Raw genomic sequence first — 22,361 nt, forward strand, 5'->3', positions numbered from 1 at the left:
CCCTTAAAAGATCTATATACGTAACTGCCTTGGACGCCAAGGACTCCTGCCAAATCATGAGCAGGCACTCCCTTGCTCCCTCTCTAGCATGCAAAAAAAAAAAAAAGGAGAGTAAATTCAACCTCATGACCCCTCCTTCTAAGCCAAGGTTGGAAGAGTTCTGATCTGAGCCAGGCTTCATAAATCTCCCTTGATTGTTGATGGTGTGGAGAGAGTGGGGGAAGGGAGCTAAAGAGAAGTTAGATGCCCAAAAAAGGCATTGTTAAGTCAAAGGGAAGTCTTGCACGCATGCGCGCCTGACCTCGTATGTCAGCTTCTGTGCTGGGAACATCCAATTATGTAAGAAGGAGCACTCCTTGTTTGGAATTAGAGACAAAGGGAGGGGAAGAGGAGTGGGGGTAGCAGTCTAAGCCAAGGAGTGAATCCAGCTTGTGCAGACTGCTCATGTCCGAAAACAGAAGAAACTTAACAGTATCCCTGCATGCATCAGAATCAGGGTTAAGAAATTGGACGAGTACTCAGACATGACTAGGCTGGAGGGAAAGAGGAGAGATGTACTGTGCTCCATTGATGGTAGAAGGTTTGGGGCAGGAAGATCCAGCCAAGGTAAGGGGTGAGATTATTATGGAGTCCTGATGTAGAGAAAAGGAATGAGAAGAAGCTGGACTGGTTCCCTGCCTAGATGCCCAGAGCAGTGATCTGATAAAAATATGAGGCAGGCTAGCAGTAGAGTACACGAATGCCACGTCCCGTGGCTCTGCCCTCCCCATGGCCCCGAAGATGGCATCAGACTCTGTGTCAAAAGGGCAGCAGACACATTCTTGGCATCTACATCAGGATTTCTTAAAGAGTGAGTGAGTGTGTTTGTGTGTGTATGTTGAGGGGCATGTGGGAATGGAACAGCGTGGTAGAAAGAGCAGGGAGAAAGGAAGAAAGTTCTGTGATCTGTGGGCAAAGGAAACTAGAAGAGTATATTAAGTCGGGAATTATATGGATATGAAAAAGAAAAGAAAGATCAGGTTTAAGGAGTCCAATAAGCAGTGTACTCGAAAATTAAATGGATGAGAAAATTAAACAAGCAATGGACTTTATGCCAGGCCATGGACTCATTTGCTTAGAAAAGCAATCTGTACAAACCATCTCCAGAGAAAATCAGGAGAAGGTGTGTGGAGAGAGAGTAGGGGAGCATTGGAGAGGCCTGTGCTGCCAGGCAAGAATGTGCATTTTCCAGAAAGACAATTATGAATGACTGACCGTGTACTCTTTTGCCTCTACTAATTCTCTTAGGTCTCTCCAGAATCTTAGGTGTTCTCTAAGAGGAGTCCATTCAGGGGCCTCTTTCTCAGTGGGCATGTCTAGGTAGCAGATGGATAAAGGGTCTTTTTGACATTGATTATATCTTAAAGGAAACTCCAGGCCTGCCTCCAGAGGGTACGAATAAGTGCAAAAGGAAAGGAACTGACATTTGTTAAATACTAACTATACCACGTAAGTAGCCGTGTACTTCAAGTACTAATGTGCAGTGCAGTTCTGTGAAATAGATATATATTTACACATTTTACAAGTGAGGAAAATGATACTCGGATTAAATAACCTTCCCAGAATTACAGAGCTAGTAAGTATCACACCCAGGATTCTACTTCAGTCATCCTGGCCTCAAAGCCTATGAAATTTCTGCTGCACCATACTGCCTCCCTACTCTGCAAGCTTCCTTACAAAGCTGTGACCATTAGAATTGGCCTTGCAAGTCCCAGTGCCTTATTTCCATCTAATTTCTTTTGCTTTCCATCTGACTGGATTGAGGGGCACATGCACATGATGGTAGTATATAAATTCATTCCCATCTGCATATTTCTGATTTTATTCTTAAAACATTCCTGGATGAGAGATTGCATAGTTTCCCTTAGGGATCCCTATTCGACATCCTATTCCCAGTCAGAAAAAGATTTTCAGAGCTAAGATTCAGAGTTTCTCAAGAAACACACATTATAGCTTTCTCCTTTGCTCCATAAATTTCTCTTTCTTTTGATTTAGCTTTAGTACCTTGTGGTTTATTTCACTTGATCTCTTTCTATGCACAATTTCTGTAGAAAACAGCATAATTTTCTAAGAGCTCCAGATACAAAATTATGTCAGACTCTAAGTCTTCGAATTTTCCTGTCACATTATTATCTGGCCCCTCATTATTGACTCAGGCAGTTTTTAGGGTTGCTGAAAATAATTTTCTGCACTGATCGCTTTGCTTAGGTTGTATTATACTTCCTTGGGGGAAAGGAACATCGTGTGTCTTATGCTTCTTCCTAGAACCAGACCTTGAAAAAGAGAAGCTCTCAACTTCTATTGATCGTGCCAGGATGGGCCCCACATCTCTCCTATTATGAGTGGCCTCCCTGTCAGATTTCTTAGGTGCCACTTACTCTACACCTATCTTAGGATAGAGACATCATGACTTTTCTTTTGTATACTGACAATTTCTACTTGAATACCTCTTTAAAGTTGTAACAGATAGGTGGCACTGGCTATGTGCCTGTGCCTGTGGAGTTTTGCACCTCTGTGTATAAATTTTCATACATTGAAACGCAGAGGCATAATTGATCATTGCATCAGTTATGACTAAAACAGTATCCTGAGGTATTTAAACCTCAAAACCTTCTTTCAAGGCAAGTTACTGGTATCTCTTGCCCATTTATAACTACAAATAGGAACCCAGGGCACCTGGGTAGCTCAGTTGGTTAAGCGTCCAACTTCGGCTCAGGTCATGATCTCGTGGTTTGTGAGTTCAAGCCCCACATCGGGTTCTGTGCTGACAGCTCAGAGCCTGGAGCCTGCTTCAGATTATGTGTCTCCCTCTCTCTCTGCCCCTCCCCCACTCACATTCTCTTTCTCTCTCTGTCCCCCTCTCTCTTTCCCTGTCTCTGTCTCTCTCTCAAAAATAAATCAACATTTTAAACAAATTTAAAAAAAATAGGCACCAGGACAGTTCTGAAGGACAGTTTCAGACTGTCAGTATCCTGAGAGTGGGGACGCTGTCTTATTCATCATTTTATCATAAGCACCTAGCCATATATGTGGAAAGCACTTAACAGATTTATGTCAAGTGAACATCATATGCCATTCTAATCAAATTGGTCCGTCTTCTTACCACTAGTGAGAATTGCAGGGATTCCTCAATAGTGCTGGGGGACAAGACACACAAACGTAAACTCAGCCTCTGTTATATTCCTCCCCCACAGGTCTTTAAGTGAGCAACTTGAATTCCCAGAGCCATGATTGAGCCTGAGAAGAGGGTTTTCCTCTGGGCCTCTTGGGCCTTCTCCTATCCTAGTGGCACTCTCCTTTCCAAAAGAACATGGTGCCCTCTCTGCCCTGGGCCTCCCACTGTAAGGCCCATGTAGGCTTGACTTCTCTGGAAGCATCTCCTGCTGTTTGGCCTTCTCAGTCCCTTTCCTTCCACACAGGGAAGTAAGAATATGGGCTTTGAAGTCAGACAGATCTGAATTCAAATCCTACTACTTTGTGTCTTACTGTCTGTGTGACTTAGAACAAGTCACTTAGCCTCCCTCTGCCTCCGTTACTCTCCAAATGGGAATAAGAGTGCCTAACTCATGAAGTTCGTTGGAGGGTAAGAGATGATAATGAAAGCGTCTTGATGCATGCCTGGCACATGGCAGCACTTAGTAACTGCGAGTTCTCACCCATCTTTACAAGCTCCATTTCCTTGGGGGCTCTGACTGCTGTGGCAGTATTATCTGATATAGAGAATATGTGTATATTTCAATGGTTTTTTTGGAGAGGTCTTTCTGCTGTGCTTGCTTTGGGATCTGTTAGTAGCAAAGACCCTGGGAGACAGAAATTCTTTTCTGCATCTTTCATATCAGGGCCTCTTTCTTCATCTATCTATGCTACCTTACATACTTAAAGTCTCCCCCAGTCATATCCAGAGCAGAGCCTCAGAGTTTCTTCAGAACCAGGGGACTGCCCTGTAACCCAGATGCTCCTAGCCCTCTTCACTTGCTTTCTAGGAAACTAACTTTATTTAGTTCTTGTTATGGTGACCTCTTTACAAATAATTTTTGAAAAGCCTGTGTAAGATTTGATGCCTCTGTGCTATCCTTTCAGATCTAATGTGTGACTGTTTCTTCTTTAAGGTCCTTTCACCCTAAGAGAAGAAATAACCCATATGAAACAAATAGAAATACTGAATAGTGTGAGACCAAATGGCATTGGACATAGACTATAAACACAGTAAAAAAAAAAGATTCTTGGGGGTAAAGGCGTTATAAAGGAAAGTAAGTGTTTAAAGCTATTTGTGAGATAGATATCAATTAGGTTTAGCATAAAGAAGAGTCCAGACAGTGGACAGAGGAGCGGCATTACTTCTACTTTTAAATAAAAAGTAACCTTTAACATATTTTGAATATTTTCAACCCGTTTCTCTCTCTCTCAGAGAGACAGAGACAGATACAGAGGATGTGTCTGTGTGAGAGAATCTTAACGCGCACAGAAGGCAGAGAGAAAGATCATTTTGTCAAATACATCTTGGAAAGCCCGGCAAGCAATTGGGGGAGTTGGAGCAGGAATTCTCCCTCTAGGCACCAGGTGGCGCTGCAAGTTAAACCGTGCCCATTTGCCTTCGAGGGAGTGTTCATTTTGCAACTACAGGTCCTTGTCTTGGTGGTGATGGTAATAGAAACCATTCCCTGCCTTGCTCCATGATTCAGAAGCTACTTATCTGCCCTCTTCTCTGGGCCACTGACTTTTACATGAGTCCAATTTCTTTCATCTTTCACCCTCTTCCCTCTCTCTGATCAGTCTTCAGTGTACACTTGCCTCTCTGAGCAGTATGTACTGCCAGAAGTTGCCTGTTTGAGTGCATTCCACCCCTCAAGGATTCAGTGCTGGAGCTGATTCATTGAGAACAGTTTTGACTCAGAAACCCAGAGTAAACCAGAGAGCCTACAGTGATTAAACCAGCTGGACATCTGACGTTGAAAAAACTCTGTTGCTACTCTCTATAAGCTAGTTGGTCCTACACTCAAGGCCTTTTTGGATACCAGAATCCTAGATAGGTATGTCACTAAGGTAGACATTGTCAGTGGTAGATTGCACTGATGTTGAGAATCTCATTAACCTCGTAAATAAATGATCAAGGATATTTCGTTTTGCTTTCAGCCATGGATGAAGATCATTTTGCTCTTTCCTGTTAACTTGGTGTTGGAGACACAGCCATATGTTAATGCTTCAGGTTTGATCTTTACCTCTTTTAGACAGACTTCACCAAGTGCCCTGTGGAGGAATGGACCTGTGTGGTACTAGAGTAGGGAGGTAGTAGGGGTAAACTAGTGGGAAATACACCTTAATCTAGGGCTGATGTGATTATGGCACCAGAGGTTTTCTTTGGGGGAATTTCCCCAGTAAATGTGCAGTCTACATAATATGGTATGCTTGCTATGGAAATGCAGCTTCAAGTAAGCCCCTTGACCTCCTCCTCCTCTCTCCCCCTTGTTTTCTAACCACAAGAGGTGCCCCCAAAATATGTACTATGTGGACATCTGGACTCGACACAGCTCTGTTTCATAGCCTTAGTATCAGAATGGATAATCTTCTATTTGGAAAGGTTTTAAAATTCAGCCTATAGACAGGAAACTGAAAACAGCTGTTACCTTTGGGTAGCTCCTCTACCCAAGGTGATTCTGTTCATTATAGTCCCTTTTCCCCATGCTTCTTCCAGCATTTTTCCTGCTTTCTTGACTTTGACATCAGAATCTGTCTATCCCTTGTCCTCTTTAACTAGTCTCTTCCAGCTTCCTCCACCCATTTTCACAGCATGATTTGGAACCCTACTATGTCTGCTTATTTAAACCCAATCCCTAATTCTTTTCCAGATCATGCTTAAGCACGCTTTAACCTGTGATCTGGTCGAAGCTGGGAGCCAGTCCCATCCTGCAGAGCACATGCTCCCCTCCTTTCAGTCCTCCAGCTCTCCCTCCTGCCTCCTTTCCGACAGTGGTGGGGTTTGCCCAGAGCAGAGCCTGGACATCTCCCTGTGAGGCGAACTCAACCGGGAACAGGACGGATTTGGTTGTCAAGACAACACCGAAATTCCTGCCTCTTTCCCTCCTTTGTGTCCTTGCCTTTCTTTCCAGTGCTCCAGTTCTGAGCATTTCTCTCTCTCTCCGTGCTCTTTCTCCTCCATGGACTCAATATTCTTCTGAATGGGTGGCCATTTTAATCAGCCTTCCCCTTCTTCCCTGCCTTCTTGCCCTAGGTGCTGAGAAAGAAAGGCTCAGGATAGCTGCCTGGTGACAGAGAATTACCCAAGCTTGCTGTTTATATGAGAATGAGGAAAGGAGGAGAGATTTTGAATCCTGCAGTCCAGTCCTTGCCGTGAGAGTTGCATTGTTTAGTATTACTGAGGTCTTGTTTTAGGAAAGATTCCAAAATATAATCTTCAAATTACCCATAACCCCCTCTGGTTTCTCTCCAATCTTCTTAAACACACAGGACAAAAATGGTTCACTATTCTAATATTTATATCCCTTAACGTGCCAGGAGGAGAGTCAGCTTTGCAAAAGGAAAAAACTAAGGCATGAAATGCAAAGCTCACTCAGGATTTTACCATCGTTAAGTTCCTAGGACCTTAGAGTTTTTTAAGAGGATCCAAAGGAGTCTTTCTTCGACTCATGCACAAACATACAAGCACTTTCAAAAATGCTTTCATTTTTCTCATTTGATCTTGATAACTTTGTAAAGAAGTCAAGGCAAGAATTAGTCCCTTTTATTAAGAGGAAAGCCAGAACTCGGTTCATTCAAGTGGTCAAGCAGGCTCAAAACTCTGGCTTTTTAGTGTTATTTCCAGTCATTATTGCACACTGCTTATGTGAAGCCTTTGTGTCTCTTCTGGCCACTGAATGTGTCTTTTCCATAGAAGAGTATGAGCTAGTTTATAGTCAGTATTGCCTTGAAAATTGTGGTGACAGAGAAGTCTTTTGGGCTTGGAGAAGAGACATGGACTGTTGTTGAGACACTAAGGAGGCTGCTGGTTGTGAGACAGATGTCCTGCTGCTGCTTTTTCATGGATCAAACGAAGAGCACAGGCAATCATCCAAGAAGCATGGCTTTGATTTTGTCTGGCTTTAGAATCTATCAGCTGTGAGTTTTCAGGGCTGGATTATGGTGCGTTAGCAATATCATATGCAGCTGAGAAAAGTTGATCGGAAGGTCGTCAGAGGTTTACTAGATTTGTGTAATCAGCTTTCAAATTGGAATCCTAAGGGTGTCACAATCCTGAAATCTAGAACAGATTTCAGGAACGTTCGCTTTACAATTAGTCTCACTTATCCTGTGAACACAGAACCATTCAAGTGTCTTCCTCTCATTGTATATTTGTTAGAAAGGTAACCTTACCCTTATTTTTAGTCACTTTTTACCCAAACATTCTGCTACTTTCTTCTTCTTCTTACTAGCTTCACGAAGTCGGCTGGAAGCAGTTTGATGCTGCTCCAGCAATCAGGGGCACTTCCCAAAATACAAGTGTGATTCATAGTCCTCATAACCCCTTTGCTTTTGTTTGACTTTCAGTTTCTTCCATCCTCTGGGCCTATTTGCCAGGAAAAGTGACAAAAAACATAGACTGCTGGCAGGTGTCTGTCTTCTCTAGGATTTATAGAGTGTGCCAGATATGAAGCATGGCTCACCCAGTCCCTTCCTCGTACCTCTCTTGCCTTCCAGGGGAATGTATAACCAGGGGTGAATTGCATGGATTATTCATGGTTTGTTTTTGAGAGAGAGAGAGAGAGAGCGCACAAGCAGGGAGGGACGGGGTTTGGGGGGCGGGGGGTGCAGCGGAGGAGATAGAGGGAAGGAGAGAATCTTAAGCAGGCTTCACACAGCGCAGATCGTGACATAGGGCTCATCTCACAACCATGAGATCATGACCTGAGGCAAAATCAAGTCAGACACTTAACCGACTAAGCCACCCAGGTGCCCCTCATGATGAACTCTTAATTTTAGCTCAGCTGACTTACTCCCCAAGATACTTACAACATTTATCCTATAGCTGGTGTGTTGGAACACAGTTTAATTTTAATGTTACCCTAAATAAAAGATTATTAGGAAAATAAATGCCTAATATTTATATAAATACATATAAAATGCCAAATACAAAGGATTTCTAAATTGTCCACTGTTTTTTTAATCTCTTATTCTCTCTCTATAAGCATGAATAATGAGCCTTCTATTCTTTTGGGGCTTTAAGTATTGGGATATTTTTCTTTTGCAAAGCTTATTTTGAGCAGTGTGCCATGCTTTTAGATCATTGTCCCATAGAGAGCATTATTTTCCTTAGTAACTAATATTTATTGATTACCCACTCTGTGCTAGACACTATGTGAAATGATCAAAATACAAAAAAAGACCCCAAATTCCTACCCTAGAAAGTTTACTATCCAGTTGGAGGTACAATCTTATAAATAAGGAATTAGAGTACAAAGTTAGGACTTTAATAAGGACTCTGTAGGTGATTAAGAGAAGTGATGAAGTAATGAATGATGAGAGGCCCAGAGCAGGCTCACAGGAGAACACTTCTGAGTTAGGATTGAGAGCTGACACTGGAGTACAGAGTATTGATGGCAGAGCAGTAACCAGCCTGGCGGATTTGTGGTACTTGAAGTCAGGTATGATTAGGAGTAATGATGTGCAACGAGAGTGACCAGATTACACTGAAGAACCTGATGGGTCCCGACTCATACAGAGTCCCGTGAGCCATTCAGAGAATGTCAAGTTTGTCCCCCATTTTGGGGGAAGCCTTTTATGTAATGTAAATAGTGATGACAGGATCAACTTTGTAACTTAGAAAAATCACTTAAATAGTGCTGTGGAGGATCCGTTGAAAGAGGCAAAGTTAGCACCAGGGAGACAAATTAGGAGAGAGTTGTACTGACAGAAATGAAAGGTGATGAGGATTTGTGATAGAGATAGGAAAGGTTGAGGACTTCGTGAGATGGAGCAGGTAGGATCGCCTAGATTTAGTAATTGTTTAAATAATTCCTTGGTGTTGTAGGGGTGTATGTGGATTCAGAACAGGGAAAAGGAGAAACTAAAAATAACTCCATTTTCTACTGTGCACATTGAGAAGCATGACTGATAGGACGGGATAGCATCTTTCCATGCAGTCCATCTGACTTGTGCTTAAAAGTCTGTGGCCGCTCACTAAATCAATAGATTTTTATCTCCTTTTAGTAAAAATATGATGACACATGAGGAAACATGGACTGTATCCTTAATAATTTTGAGACTTAGAATACCTGAGGACCCGAGAACCCAGATTGTATTTTCATCTTTTCTTCTATCTGTAAGTTCTCTTGTCTTTGGGAAAAAAAGGAAACTGTGGAATGTATGGCTGATACAAAGGGAAGATTTTCAAATTTTCTGTTGTTTGGCATGTGATGCTCACATGGTGGACTCCTGACTATCAAATAGAGCATAACTCAAGGATAATTGAATATACATGGCAGGAGACCTGTCAATTCATTGAAGAGCAAGAAGGTAAAAAAAAAAAAAAATTTCTTTTGAGATAAAGCTAACACTGGATATTATGGGAAAAGCTGACAGAGAGGAAAGTGGAGGTGGAAGAAAGGTTAATAGAATTCACAGAACAGAACAGAGAATGAGATAAAGAAAATTACTGTTTTATATGCCATAATAATAAGTTAACTTAAAACTTTAACACTCAGAGTTATACTGAGAATTTTGGAATAAAATTGATTCATTCCGTATTTGCTGGCCTATTGTATGACTGGCACTATTATAGTAAATGCTGAGGAAGATATCAAAATGAATTCAGTAAGATCCCTTTCCTCAGAACCTTACAATCTATTCTTTTGGCACCTACAAGAAGCTCAACCAATGTGTATGGAATAAGTGGAATAAACAAATTAAACACAGAATTCCAGTGAGGAAAGGAAAGAATCAAAATCAGATGAAACCAGCTTAGTTAACTGAGATCAGATTCTAGAAGTATGCATATATTTTAAAAGAGGGCAGAGGGGAGGACACATACTGAGTAATGCAAAATAGCAATAGAACTAATAAGAATGGTGTCCAGTAAGCTTAAATTCAGAGTTGAAGTTGTGGATAAATATTAGGGGAAATGAGTTTTAAAAACAAAACAAAACAACATGAAAAATAAGAAAAGCAAAGAAAATAAAGTGTTTGAAACAGATGCCGTAGTATTCACTGGCTACATGGAGAAAACATTTATTTATCTATTCAACAATAAATTGGCCTGCTGTTTGCTAAGCTGTTTAATTTCTATTTGTTTTTCCTGTCAAGGAAAATGGTTTGACAAGAATTGGACAGACATGATTAAACTAGAAAACTAAAATAGGAATGCAGATAAGAGAACACTTAACCTATTTTGAAGCTCCTGTACCTGACCCAGATGAATTATATTCTGCGGAACTGAACATTTGTATTTATCATTGAAGACCTAAGGTCATTAAGAAAAGTGGCATATAGACTGTGGTGGGTTGGAGATGGACAAATACGTTGCCTTTTCAAAAATGGATACAAGTCATTAACTCTGACATTTATCTCTAGAAACATCTGAAGCAGATTATTAAATAGATGTTTTGTGAACAGGCTTGGAGGGGGAAATGGTGAGCCTTAGAAACCAGTAGGTGATCAGTAGGAACGTGCCCTACCTTATTAGCACACTTTCTTTCTTTAGCAGCATTATTAAACCATTAAACTGCATTGATTATTAAATTGTAGGTAAATTTCCACAAGCTTTGGGCATATTCTTATAGTATCCTTGTGGACAAAATAGATATACATGGCCTGCACTATAGTACTTTTAAGTGATTAATGGCTAGTTGAGTTTTTTAGCCCAAGATATCTATCTAACAAACTGATGACATCCTGGAAGGAAACTTCTAATGGTACAGCATTTTTCATTTTTCTCGTTCTTATTCTGGTCAATTTTTTCATCAGTAAATTTGCAAGTAACTCTAATTTTAGAAGTATAATTAATACTCTGGATGACAAAAATCAAGTTTCAGAAGGTTAGAATAATCAAAACCAACAAGATGGATTTAATAGAAATAAATATTATAAACTAGAATTTAGATTTTTCAAAAATTGCACAAGTACAGAAGGGCAAGACGAGGCTTAACAAAGAAGCATGTGATTTTTTTTTTTGTTAAAGTACATATGTGGAGCTAGGGTCCTAGTTGACTGCAAAACTCAGTATGAGTCAGTGCTTTGATGTGTGTGCCCAAAAAGCCAACACAGTCTTTGACTGTATTAATAGAAGTATAGTGTCTAGATCAAGGAAGGCACTAATCCTCTGCATTCTTTCATTCTTTGCTGGCCAGGGCACATCTGGAGGTTGTGTTTGGTTCTGGGTACTCCATTTTAAGAGAGAATAAAAAGCAGCACACACCCAGAGGATAAAACCAGTATGAGGAATGGTTCACTTCTCTCCTTCATTCTTCAGACCTTTGTTGAGTGTATACTGTGTGCTCAACTTTGAGGTCACCAGAATCATGGGTATTTAACTTGTAAAAGAGACTTAGGGGAGAAATAACAGTTGAATTTAAAAATGCAAAGTGTTTGTTCAGGAACTCTGCCCATTTTTAGTTGGATTATTTAGGGGTTTTTTGGTGTTGAGTTGTGTAAGTTCTCTATGTATTTTGGATATTAACTCTTTATTGGATATGTCATTTTCAAATATCTTCTCTCATTCAGTGTTGTTTTGTCATTTTGTTGATGGCTTCCTTTGCTGTGTGCAAAACCCTTTTGTTGTGTTACTAATAGTTTAATTTTGCTTTGATTTGCCTTGCCTGAGAAGACATATCTAGAAAAATATTTCCGTGGCCAATGTCAAAGAAATGACTGCTGTATTTTCTTCTAGAGTTTTATGGTTTCAAGTCTCACATGTAAGTCTTTGATCCATTTAGAAAGAGATTTGACCTGGTAACTTTAATACCTCCTGTTTTTTAACTCCAGAGAGTAGAAGTAGGAACAATGACCAGAAGTGACAAAGAGGCAGTTTTTGGTTGCCAATATTTAAGAAGCATCTCGAATAAATTGCAGTTATCCTTTTCAGGAATTAAGCAACTTCCCCAAAGTCACATTCCTAACTGGTGGCAGAGCTAAGATGAAAGCCCAACTTTGTGGATTCACGGACCAGAACTCTTGGCTCTGCCATGATGTTACACAGATTTCTACTCTGGGAGGAGGTAAGGTAGGGATTGCCTGTTTCCTTCCAGCTATGAAGTTGTGTGTTCCTATTATAAGCCTTTTGCTATGCAATGCTCCTTTTTGGTTCTGTCTTCATGTGTCAGTTGGTTAGATTATTTGGAATACATAACCTCCAAGGTTAAACAGATGATTTCCTTAATTTCCTTCCTTGATTCAAAATGCTTCAGCTCATAATGCATAATAATCTTATAGCTGTAATTTGTCCATTACTAATCAAAAACAAAAACTGGCTAGATACAGAAGTGTGGAGCTCAAGATTCTTAAATCATGGTGTTTAGGTCCTACATAGTCTTCCCTTGAAGCACGTGTTTTAAAGATGTGGATCATGATTTAAAGCATGAAAGCGAAAATCAAAGAAGAAATTGTGTAGTCTCCCTAGGCCATTTTAGATTTCACAGTAGTCACTGGGATAAAGAAACAGGAGCTTCTTGCCCACGAAGTTCATTTCCTCCCCATGCTTCTTCCAACACAGAGCAGGAAAGGATGGTGACCTAGATACACAGAAGGCAGCAATGATGAACTCTGTCAGACACAGCTGAGTAACCTGGATCTGGCCAGTTCTAGGAGCAAGAAGTCTAGAGCTGAGAGCTGACAAGGAGAAACTGTCTGTAAACAAAAGAAGGGGCCGTGGCAGAAAGGCAGAGGCCTGGGAAAGGAATCAGAGGGAAGAGAAGTGTTACTTTTATCAGGTGTGATATTGGCAAAAACAACTTGTTTAATGGGAAATGCCCTGGATCCACACCATCACCCTCAAGATCTCCTTTCTTTCCACCCTATACGTTGGGGCTACCAAATTCATGAGCAAATACTCACAGGACTGTGGGTACAGAACACAATGTTCATAGTTTATGCCACTGTAAACATTTTACAGGGTGCTTGGGCGGTGGGTGGAGGTGGGGAGTGTTTCCAAGAGGCTAAAAAGGCTTGGGCTTTTCCCCCCATTTCTTGGAACTCCTCATTCCTTATACCATATCAATGTTTTTCTAACTATTTTTAAACTTCAACCCACAGTAAGAAATACATTTTCCAACAGGACCCACTGTGAACATGACACGTGCACACACACAAATACACATCTAGTAGGTCCATGTTTGAAACAAAAGGGTTCTACTTAGGTGTTTTTAAATGTCACAAATCACAGAGTTGAGTACATGGCTGCCTCTAATGCTATTCAGCCCACAATTAGAGAAATCTTGTGCTACAGCCACCAGAGTTGAAATGACTTTGGAAGTGGCCTGACACATGGCAGCCAAGACCCTAGGTCTAAGGCGGTGATTCCCAACTGGGGATTTTGTCCCTCAGAGGAGATGTGGCAATGTCTGGAAATGTTTGTGATTGTCACACAAGAGGTACCTTGGAGGGCAGAAATGCTCCTCAGCATTTGATAATGCTCAGGACAGCCCTTCACATCAAGGAATTAGCCCAAAATGTCAGTAGTGCCAGAGTTGGAAAACCTGGCTCTGAAGGTAATTGAAGTGAGCTAACATTCAATTATAGATCTGTTTACAGTGATAGAAGCTTTAACCTGATCTTCTTTCACTGTTTTTCTTTGAACTATATTTGTTACATTAAGGAGTTGGAGTGTAATCACCCTTGGATTGTCTACACAGATAGCCCAGTGGAAAAAAAGGGTACAAAGAGTGATTCTGTTGTTTCTTTCATTTAGACTGTACCCAGGCATTTTTTGTTAGAATATTATTACTGCTGTTAAGAATATTTTCTCTTTCTTTAATGTTTATGTATTTATTTTTGAGAGAGAGGGAGAAAGAGAGGGAGAGAAAGAACAGAAGCCGGGGAGGGGCAGAGAGCGAGAGCGAGAGCGAGAGGGAGATGAAGAATCCAAAGCAGTCTCCAGGTTCTCAGCACAGAGCCCAGATCAGGGCTTGAACTCACAAACCATGAGATAGTGATTGGAACTGAAGTCAGACGCTTAACCAACTGAGCCACCCAGGCGCCCCAACAATATTTTCTACCTGATGACTTCACTATCCTTCTCCCCCTGTCCTCCCCATTAGGCTAACTTATTCAGGGCCCCTCCTCACTCAGCCGTAGCAGCTCTTAGCAGAAAAGAGAAGGGAATCTGGCTAATTAGATTAGACGTGGTCTCTTAAACTTTCTCCCCTTACTTGTGAGAGTTGATTCTGTTGTTTTGATGGGAAGTGACCTTGTGCTAACCTTGAGGTGCCATCTTAAGCCCTAGTATTAAACTGTCTCCTTTTTAGCCACTGCTCCATTCCTCTATCCATAGCTATTTCAGACCAGGTTCTTGTGAACACGGACTAGACTTGCACTCCCAGTGTAATGAAGAGCCCTAATCTCCACATCCTCCCTCCTTACATGTCTGGCATCCGAGAGGCTTGTGAATATCTCAGTGTCAATCTGCTGTTGCTTCTTTCTCATTTTATTGGCCATTTCTGGGCCCACTAGTAAGTCTGCTATGTGCTCTGAATCATTCAGAGATGGCCTCATAGAACAGACCTGGTTTGGCTTTTTTTCTTCTTTTTATTGGGGAAAAGGTAGGATGGTAGGAGGAGATATCTCTAAATCAAATAACAGAAATGGAATAGTAGTAGAAAATAAAACCAATGCTATTTGTGGCTATTCTCTACCATATTTATTTTAGCATATTTACCTCATGCATCTTGAATTACATAAACAATAACATTTGTATTTAGTAAATGAATTCTTATAAATAATTTATAATAGACTGAGAGATATGTGTTTGTGTCCACCTTGAAACTTTAGATTTCTGTTAGCATAATAGTAAGTGGTACTAGTAGATTCCAGAAACTGATACTGGAAAAGCTCCTGTGGTACGTTGGACTTCAGACTCATACATTCCATTCCTTTTGCTTCAAGAGAACTATAGGGGTACAGATTTCTTTTTAACTTTCCCAGTCGTAGGTTAAGAATAGAAAGACAGCATGTGGAATAGAGATGAAGGGAACTAGTAAGCTAAGGCATTAGTCCCTCTTTTAATTTTCCAGTGCTTAATTTCTTCACCTTCTCTACTCTAGCCCGGTTTCAGAGTAAACAGAGCAAGACAAAGGGAATCAATGAGACTAGATAAATTTTTTTTTTGTTTTATTTATTTCTGAGAGAGAGAGAGAGAGAGTGCGACAGCATGAACAGGGGAGGGTCAGAGAGAGAGAGGGAGATACAGAATCTGAAACAGGCTCCAGGCTCTGAGCTGGCTGTCAGCACAGAGCCCAACGTGGGGCTCGAACCCACGAACCGCGAGATCATGACCTGAGCCTAAGTCAGACGCTTAACCGACTAAGCCACCCAGGCGCCCCTCAATAAGACTAGATAAAGAATTGTACGGTATGTGTGGAGCTCTACTCTGGAGGAAGATGATGGAATTAGAGGTAGGGAAAATAGGGATGGAAAGGGGAGAAGAGATCATTGGATGAAGAAATCCCCTCTTCATTGTCATCAGTTGTTGGTTCTGTGCTAGGTGTTAGGCAAGGCAAATAATACAGAATCCCTAAATCTGGTAATTTACAACTTAAGAAAGACATTTTGCGTAATAATAAAGCATGCCTTAGAAATTCTTCTAAAGCTCACAGATTTTTTTTTTTTTTCTGTTCTGTCTGAGAGGGCAGGGCAATTTGTGTAGTGGTAGTAGTCAGCACTGGTCATTTTCTTGGTTTCAGCTTTATGATTTTTTCCTTCTACTTTGGGATGCTCGTCATTCATGACAAGATACCATACCTCAGGAGTTCTGTGGGCATGAAAGTTTCACTGCCTTGCCTCTTTTCCACGGGCTGACTGGGGCTAGGAAATGAAACATGGCTAACCCCAGATGTCCAGGAGAAAGCCTGTTCTCTTAGCAGAAGAGATAGAGGAGGAACCTGGGCAAGAGGACAGTCTTGTAAAGGGTGAATGTTTAAATTTTAAATCTGCGTTTATAAGTGTGTGTGTGTGGTCAGTGTCTTTTATGTCTGGGGTATAAAGAAGCCTGCGGGTAATGGAAACCACAGCACCTTGTAGGTAGAAGCCACTTGGTACATTATATTCCTCTTTTTAGATATGCAGTTTGTTTCATTTCCACCAGTTTGTACCAGTCTTAGTTTCTCATGTTCCTTACATTCCTGGGAATAACTTGTTGATCAGTTCTGTGCCTCGGGGTTTATAGTGCTTGACAGTTTCTTTATCAGCAGTTGACATTTACTTGGAGACTTTAGTTCTCTTTGTCAGTTCCACTTAGCTCCCACAACTGAGTTGACTCACTGACTCATCCTGATCATCAAGGGGCTTATTTTTACTTTTTCCTCCTTTGGTTCTTCTTCCCGCCATTCCCATTTAGAGTTTGATAAGCTGTAGTTCTATAGATTTGTAGACATTTATACATTCATATTTTGCCATGTGCCCAAATTTGTTTTGCACCCAGCTGGTGTGCTTGAGTCACCCAGGCACAACAGAAGAAAACAAAAAGGACATCCTTGCCGTAATGCAGTGGTGCAAGGGCCTGCTCCTGTCGGTGAATTAAGGTTAATTCAAAACAATCAGCCTCTTATATTGTAAGACATTCCCAGAAGATGACCGAGGTCCCCAGATTCACTCTTCAGTATTCTGCTGTAAGAAGGGTTGAGCAGATGCTAAGATAGATGCCTTTGAAGAGTGGAGTCACAGGCATCACTGGCCCCAGAGAACAAGAAAAAGAACACATTGGCTTATATGCAAATGGAATGAGAGCTGAGCTAGAACTAATTCCAGTCAAAGGTTTTTGGTTTAAGATTCTCCTGGCTTTTTTGGAGGACTTCAGGATTTTGTTTTTCACTCCAGTGAAACCAGTTACTCAGATGAGACCCTAGTACACATCATTCACCTTAGCAGAAGTCACACAAGTATTTGTGGCCTGAGGTGAAGAACGAGTGTTGGGTCACTTGATTCCCTGTAGATAATCTGATCAGGCCATTGCATCCACCTCCCTTTGCTGACCCTCTTCTATAAACAGGAACAGAAATTCTTGCTACTGGATCCCTTTCATCAGGCGTCTTAGGCTCGCTGAATGAAAAGCCCTATAAAAAGGAGATGCAGCCCTAATAATATCAAATACGATTGTGATGACTATTTTGGGCAAGAGCAGCTTTGTGCCGCTCTTGATCTCCATCGGTGTCTGCCATTCCTGCCCTGCCATTACCTTTCAGACTTCCTATTCTTAGAATCATTTGTGAGCCCTGGGCTTGGGGGATTGCAGCCCCCAAGGCTGGAATGCCTAGCTTGAGCGGAATGCAGACTGTCTGGCAGAGTGGAGGTTAAATAAAGTTTGCCTTGGCAACCCCCTCTGCTCTTGGATGGGCGACAAGTAACTCGGGTATAGGAGCAACGGCTTGAGCTGCCATGTGGTTCAGGACCAAATAGAGTAGAAGTGGTTGATGGTCCATCCGTTATAGTCACAGTCTTGTCGGGCTCAGCCCTGCTCCATACTAAAGAGGTTTGGCAGGCTTGAACCTCAGCTAGTAACCATATTGCTCTGAAAAAATGCAGGAACAAATAAAAAATAAGGGTTAAGTGCCTGCAGGAACAAGGGTCCATGAGGAGCAGCTGGTATGGATAGGGTGGCAAAGGAGAGAGAGATATATAAAATCACCAAACCCTTAGCTGGAAAGGCAGTATATGCACATTGCTGAGAAGTGACAGAGCTTCCCACTAGAGGACAGTTGGAAAGCTCCCGCCCTGCCGGATACTGGTTCCCTGCTAGTGCTCTGTTCTATGCAACCCTTAGTACAGCTTGCAGTTCCTAGTGGACACGCAGTAAATAATGGTATTATTATTATTACTCATCTTCAAAGTCTGTGGTCCCGAGTTGTCGAATTGCTTGGTTTCATTTGTGAGAGTTGCCACTACCTTCACTTTGTTCTGTGCTGATTGCTCACGTGATTCACACCTTGCTGCAGTCCTTCCTTCAGATTTATCTGACCGTTCTGCTTTCTTCCACCACAGGTGGCTGGAGGTACAAGTTGCTAATCTAACATGTCCACAACGCTGGGTGCAGTATCTCCGACTTCTTCAGGAGTCCATCTGGCCTGGTGGGGTTTTGCCTAAGTATCCACGGCCTGTACGGACCCAGGAGCAGAAAGTAGCTGCTGAAAAACAGGCTTTGCAGAGCCTGATGGGAATCCTGCCAGGTAATTGGACAATGAGATTGGTTATACTGATAATTATTCCTTTGCCATCTGGCTTTGCCACCGTTATCCCATACCCCTCCCCATTTTTAAAAGGGCTTGAATGTGGGTAGGCTGTTGACCCACCATTTCTCAGGCTAATAGGTAAATGATCAGAGCTGCAATTCTTTTATCCCTCATTCAAGTGATGCTGAGGGAATGGAAAGGATCACTAAGACCACACCATAAATAGTAGGTGAGAATCCTGCAGATACACCACAGAGGCAGGTCTCAGAACTGTTCCTACCAGATGAAGACCTCAGGTTCTCTGCCAATTCACGGTTTTTGGATCAGGGAAGAAAATGATATGTCCCGTAGAAGCTCAGCCTTCATAAATTGGGATCATGGAATAAAGTACATGGTTATTAGCAATAGATAAAAACAAATGAGAGGATTTTTTTTCTTTACTTTCTATGGAGTTTTAGAAGGCAGAGAAGGCAGTTTGTTGCCTATGGCTGTGCTGTGGTAATCAGGGTACAGTAGTGAACTCTTAACTCTTAAAACAATTTTATGTACTCTTATTAACCTCTGCTCTCCACCCTAAACTATTACATCAGAAGTACCTGCACTTTAGGGTGCCTGGGTGGCTCAGTAGGTTGAGTGTCTGACTCGTGATTTCGGCTCAAGTTATGATCCTAAGGTTGTAGGATCAAGCCCCACATCAGGCTCCGTGCTGAGAGTGGAGCCTGTTTAATTTTCTCTCTCTCTCTCTCTCTCTCTCTGCCCTTCCCCTGCTTGTGCATGCACTCTATCTCTCCCTCTCTCTATCTCAAAAGAAAAAAAAATCCTACACTTTAATGACAGGTTACAGAATTATTTTTTGAGGCCCATTCTTATTTAAACAGTTAAGAAACATATTTCTAAGCTTTTCGCTGTTTTAGTTTGACTATGTGGTTCAGAAGTTTGCCAGAAATACCTCGTTTGAATAAAAATGGCAGATACCTTGAGATAAACTCTTTAGAATCTAATGCTTAAGTGGAAGCACTGAAACCGCATCTGTTTTTTCCTCTGCAGATATTGTAGTAGAAATCCTTGGAGTAAACAAATGCCAGCTGAGCTGGAGTCTGGTCTTGGAGTCATTACAGGAACCCGTCATTAACAGGTAGGCTGAAAAGCATGTGTATACTCAGCATCAGCACAGCTCAAGCCATCTCTGGTCTCAGAGGTGTCCATGGTTTCTAAGTGTGCAACCCACACTGCGAAGAATGGAACTGCAGTCTTTATTTGCCCAGGGCCCTGACTGCAAGGTGTGATGTCCAGGTCCACACACATTAAGGAAAACCCACACTGACAGCTTCTGAGCAGTATTGGACCAGCCACTGTTCGCATTTAGAAAAACTCGATGCAGGCCCCCATGTGAGCTACTGAAAATGCCCTGTCACCCTCCAGTCTTATTCAGTGTGCTTAAAGGCTCTTTCAACATTTGCCAGCCCCTGTGAACATCATGAGAGCATCCCCTGTCCTGTACACCACAGGTCATATAATGATTTTCAGCTCTATGTTCAAGGCTTCACAGCAAAGCCAAATAGTATTAGAGTCAGGAACTGTCTTTGCTTAATACAAAGCAGACAAGATAATGAGTGTGGGCTCTGATAAAGGGACCAGGAATACTGGGTGAACACTCCTAGAATAATCCAGAAAAGGTAGGTACTTTCCTGGCTGGTGCCTTGGGATGTAGTGCTTCTGAAAAGTATTCAGGACTTCCAATCCTTTCTCAAACCATGTCCCAAAGCAGACTGCATCAATTAACTGTCACCACTCAAGGGCCCTGGCTTTTGCTTCATTGCCTGTAGGTCACCTGTAGATCTATAATCATTAATTATGAGAAACAGCCATAGTCAGAAACTCTAAAAATTCTCAGTAAGTTGATGTCACAAAGATTTTCCCTCCTTCACAGTTTTTCAGAGCAGTGCTGATGTGCTAATGCAGCTGTATAAATAAATGTGGCACTTCCTAAAATCTAGTCTCAAGTTCTATTTCCACCTCTCTTGGGTTCATAACCTTTATTCAACAAACTTTTATTTCATGGTGGAGGCTTTATCAAGCTATTAAAATTTAGAGTTCACTAAGGATATCAGTAATGGGCAAGGCGGGGAAGGGAAAATAAATGTCATAAACAGGGATCTGGTGTCTGTTGACTGAGCCAGACCCTCCTCTAAGTTGTTTTGTCCGTTTGTTTTAGGCATTTGATTTACTGCCTTTGGGACATCATCCTGGAATTCTTGGATCTCAGTGCTTCTGTTGAGGAGTCTGCCATCACCACCTCTGCCTCAGATACCCCAGGCAACCCCAGGAGGATGGGTGTCTCCCCTTAGCCATAGGTTACTCGCTCGTTCTTTGAGGGCTGGGAAACGAGAGTTGCTCTCCTACCCCACGACCAGTCAGGAAACCTGTGCCGCCTGAACCTGGGCAGTAGCTCAGGAGGCCTGAGGTCCCAGGGGCACAGTTCTCCCCCAGCTCTACTCCACTTGTAGCCAGTGATGGGGGAAATACATGCCAGTCGCATGCCTGTCCATTTCTATACCTTGTTTTGTGATGTTTAGATCGTTGCTGGTGGAAAAGGAATCTGTGAGGTAGAAGAATGAGCCCCTTTTGCCTCTCCTTTGCCCTCCTTCCTAAGGTTGTTTGCCGGGAGCCTGACTCTGTCCATATATGTTCCTAATCCACTAACACACAAATTGTAGATAGACCAAGAGAAAACTGATAACCGGATTTCTTGGAGGAATAGACCATCTTCTACAGCTCTTTGTTCCCACCAAGAAACTGAAAATTCATTCAGGACCACTCTTGAAGGTGGGGTCCTCTGAGTTCTGTCTAGTTTCCCAACAATTCCAAAGAAGGAGGGAAAACATTTCTCAAGTGACTTTTTACTGATTGGCTATTTCCCAACACATCAGTCCTAGGGAGAATGGTATTGAAGGCTGCTTCCCTGGGTGGCTACACTTTGCCTGTTCAGAAGACTTCAAAGTTGACTGCCAAAGCTTCTGGGTAGATCCACCCCACCCTCCACACCCTTTCCTGAAAGAGAGTTGCATCACAGATTTTATTTATTAGCTTTCCTTCTAACCCCTCTCCAAGAGCAGTTGAGTTTGGTCTTTGTGACTTTCTCTCTGTCTTCCTTCAGCAGAATCATATGGCAAGTTGCTTAGTCAACCCAGTGCTTCCAAAGGGAAGGGAAAGGCTTGCTCCTGCTCCGTGCCTGGGAATGTGCCCAGAGAGGAGGGAACTCGGTGGGGGGAGGGGGTGCAGGTTTCTAGCAGGGGACTTTTAACTTGAACCGGTAATATTAGCAAAGCTGCACGAAAAGCTTTTTACTTCCTGTTCTTTAAGGATCCAGTTATAATTAGTCTTTAGGGACACTTGAAGATGGAGGCAAAGGTACTATATCAGACACTAGTGTCTTAGAAGAATGGAACAATTAGGAGAAATTGTTGCTAGGTAAGAGGCAGACAGAAAGTCACAAGGGAAGTACTGCACATTAAATGCATGTGAGTAGCTGACAGGGTTCAAGAGGGTCACTGGGAGACTGTTGCCCCCCTCATCCCTTTAGCTTTGCACTTGCCTGTTAGAGCCTTGCTGTCACTGAGTTGTGGATCCTCCCATTTGGAAGGGGATATTGGGGTAAGACAGCAATGAGATGGATCTAGAACAAGTGTCAGGTTCCCTTAGACTCTGAAGTAGATGATGTGCACACAATTAAAGTGGTTTATGGGAGAAAGTTGTGCAATCTTTTTTTTTTTTTTTTTTTTTTACCNTTTTCTTTTACCACCCCTCAGGAGGCTTTTACCTATAAAATGTGTTCTGCTGTAATCAGGAGGCTTTAGGTAGGCTCTTATTGCCCCAGGACAAGGAGATGAATGAGATCATGTCTCATGGCACCTCTAACCTTAAAATTTGATTGTTACAGTGACTTTATGGCTCCAAAAC

The 22,361-nt window shown here is 42.0% G+C and overlaps 1 protein-coding gene and 1 non-coding gene across 2 annotated transcripts in view; one reads left to right on the top strand and one right to left on the bottom strand.

The window, feature by feature from the left end:
- The window catches only part of SNX19 (sorting nexin 19), a 38,856-nt gene extending 17,901 nt beyond the window's left edge, over positions 1-20,955 (top strand). Inside the window, exons 9-11 of the mRNA XM_077756526.1 lie at positions 18,214-18,398; positions 19,449-19,536; positions 20,617-20,955. Coding sequence (XP_077612652.1) covers positions 18,214-18,398; positions 19,449-19,536; positions 20,617-20,749 — 406 coding nt within the window. The 3' untranslated portion in view covers positions 20,750-20,955. The remainder of the gene's footprint in view (positions 1-18,213; positions 18,399-19,448; positions 19,537-20,616) is intronic.
- Positions 15,471-15,555, bottom strand: TRNAL-UAG (transfer RNA leucine (anticodon UAG)). Its single transcript has one exon. It is a non-coding gene; the product is annotated as a tRNA-Leu (tRNA).
- Positions 20,956-22,361: the final 1,406 nt, after the last annotated feature.

Source organism: Crocuta crocuta, unplaced genomic scaffold, assembly GCF_008692635.1.
Source record: "Crocuta crocuta isolate KB4526 unplaced genomic scaffold, BGI_CrCroc_1.0 scaffold172, whole genome shotgun sequence".
NCBI lineage: Eukaryota > Metazoa > Chordata > Mammalia > Carnivora > Hyaenidae > Crocuta > Crocuta crocuta.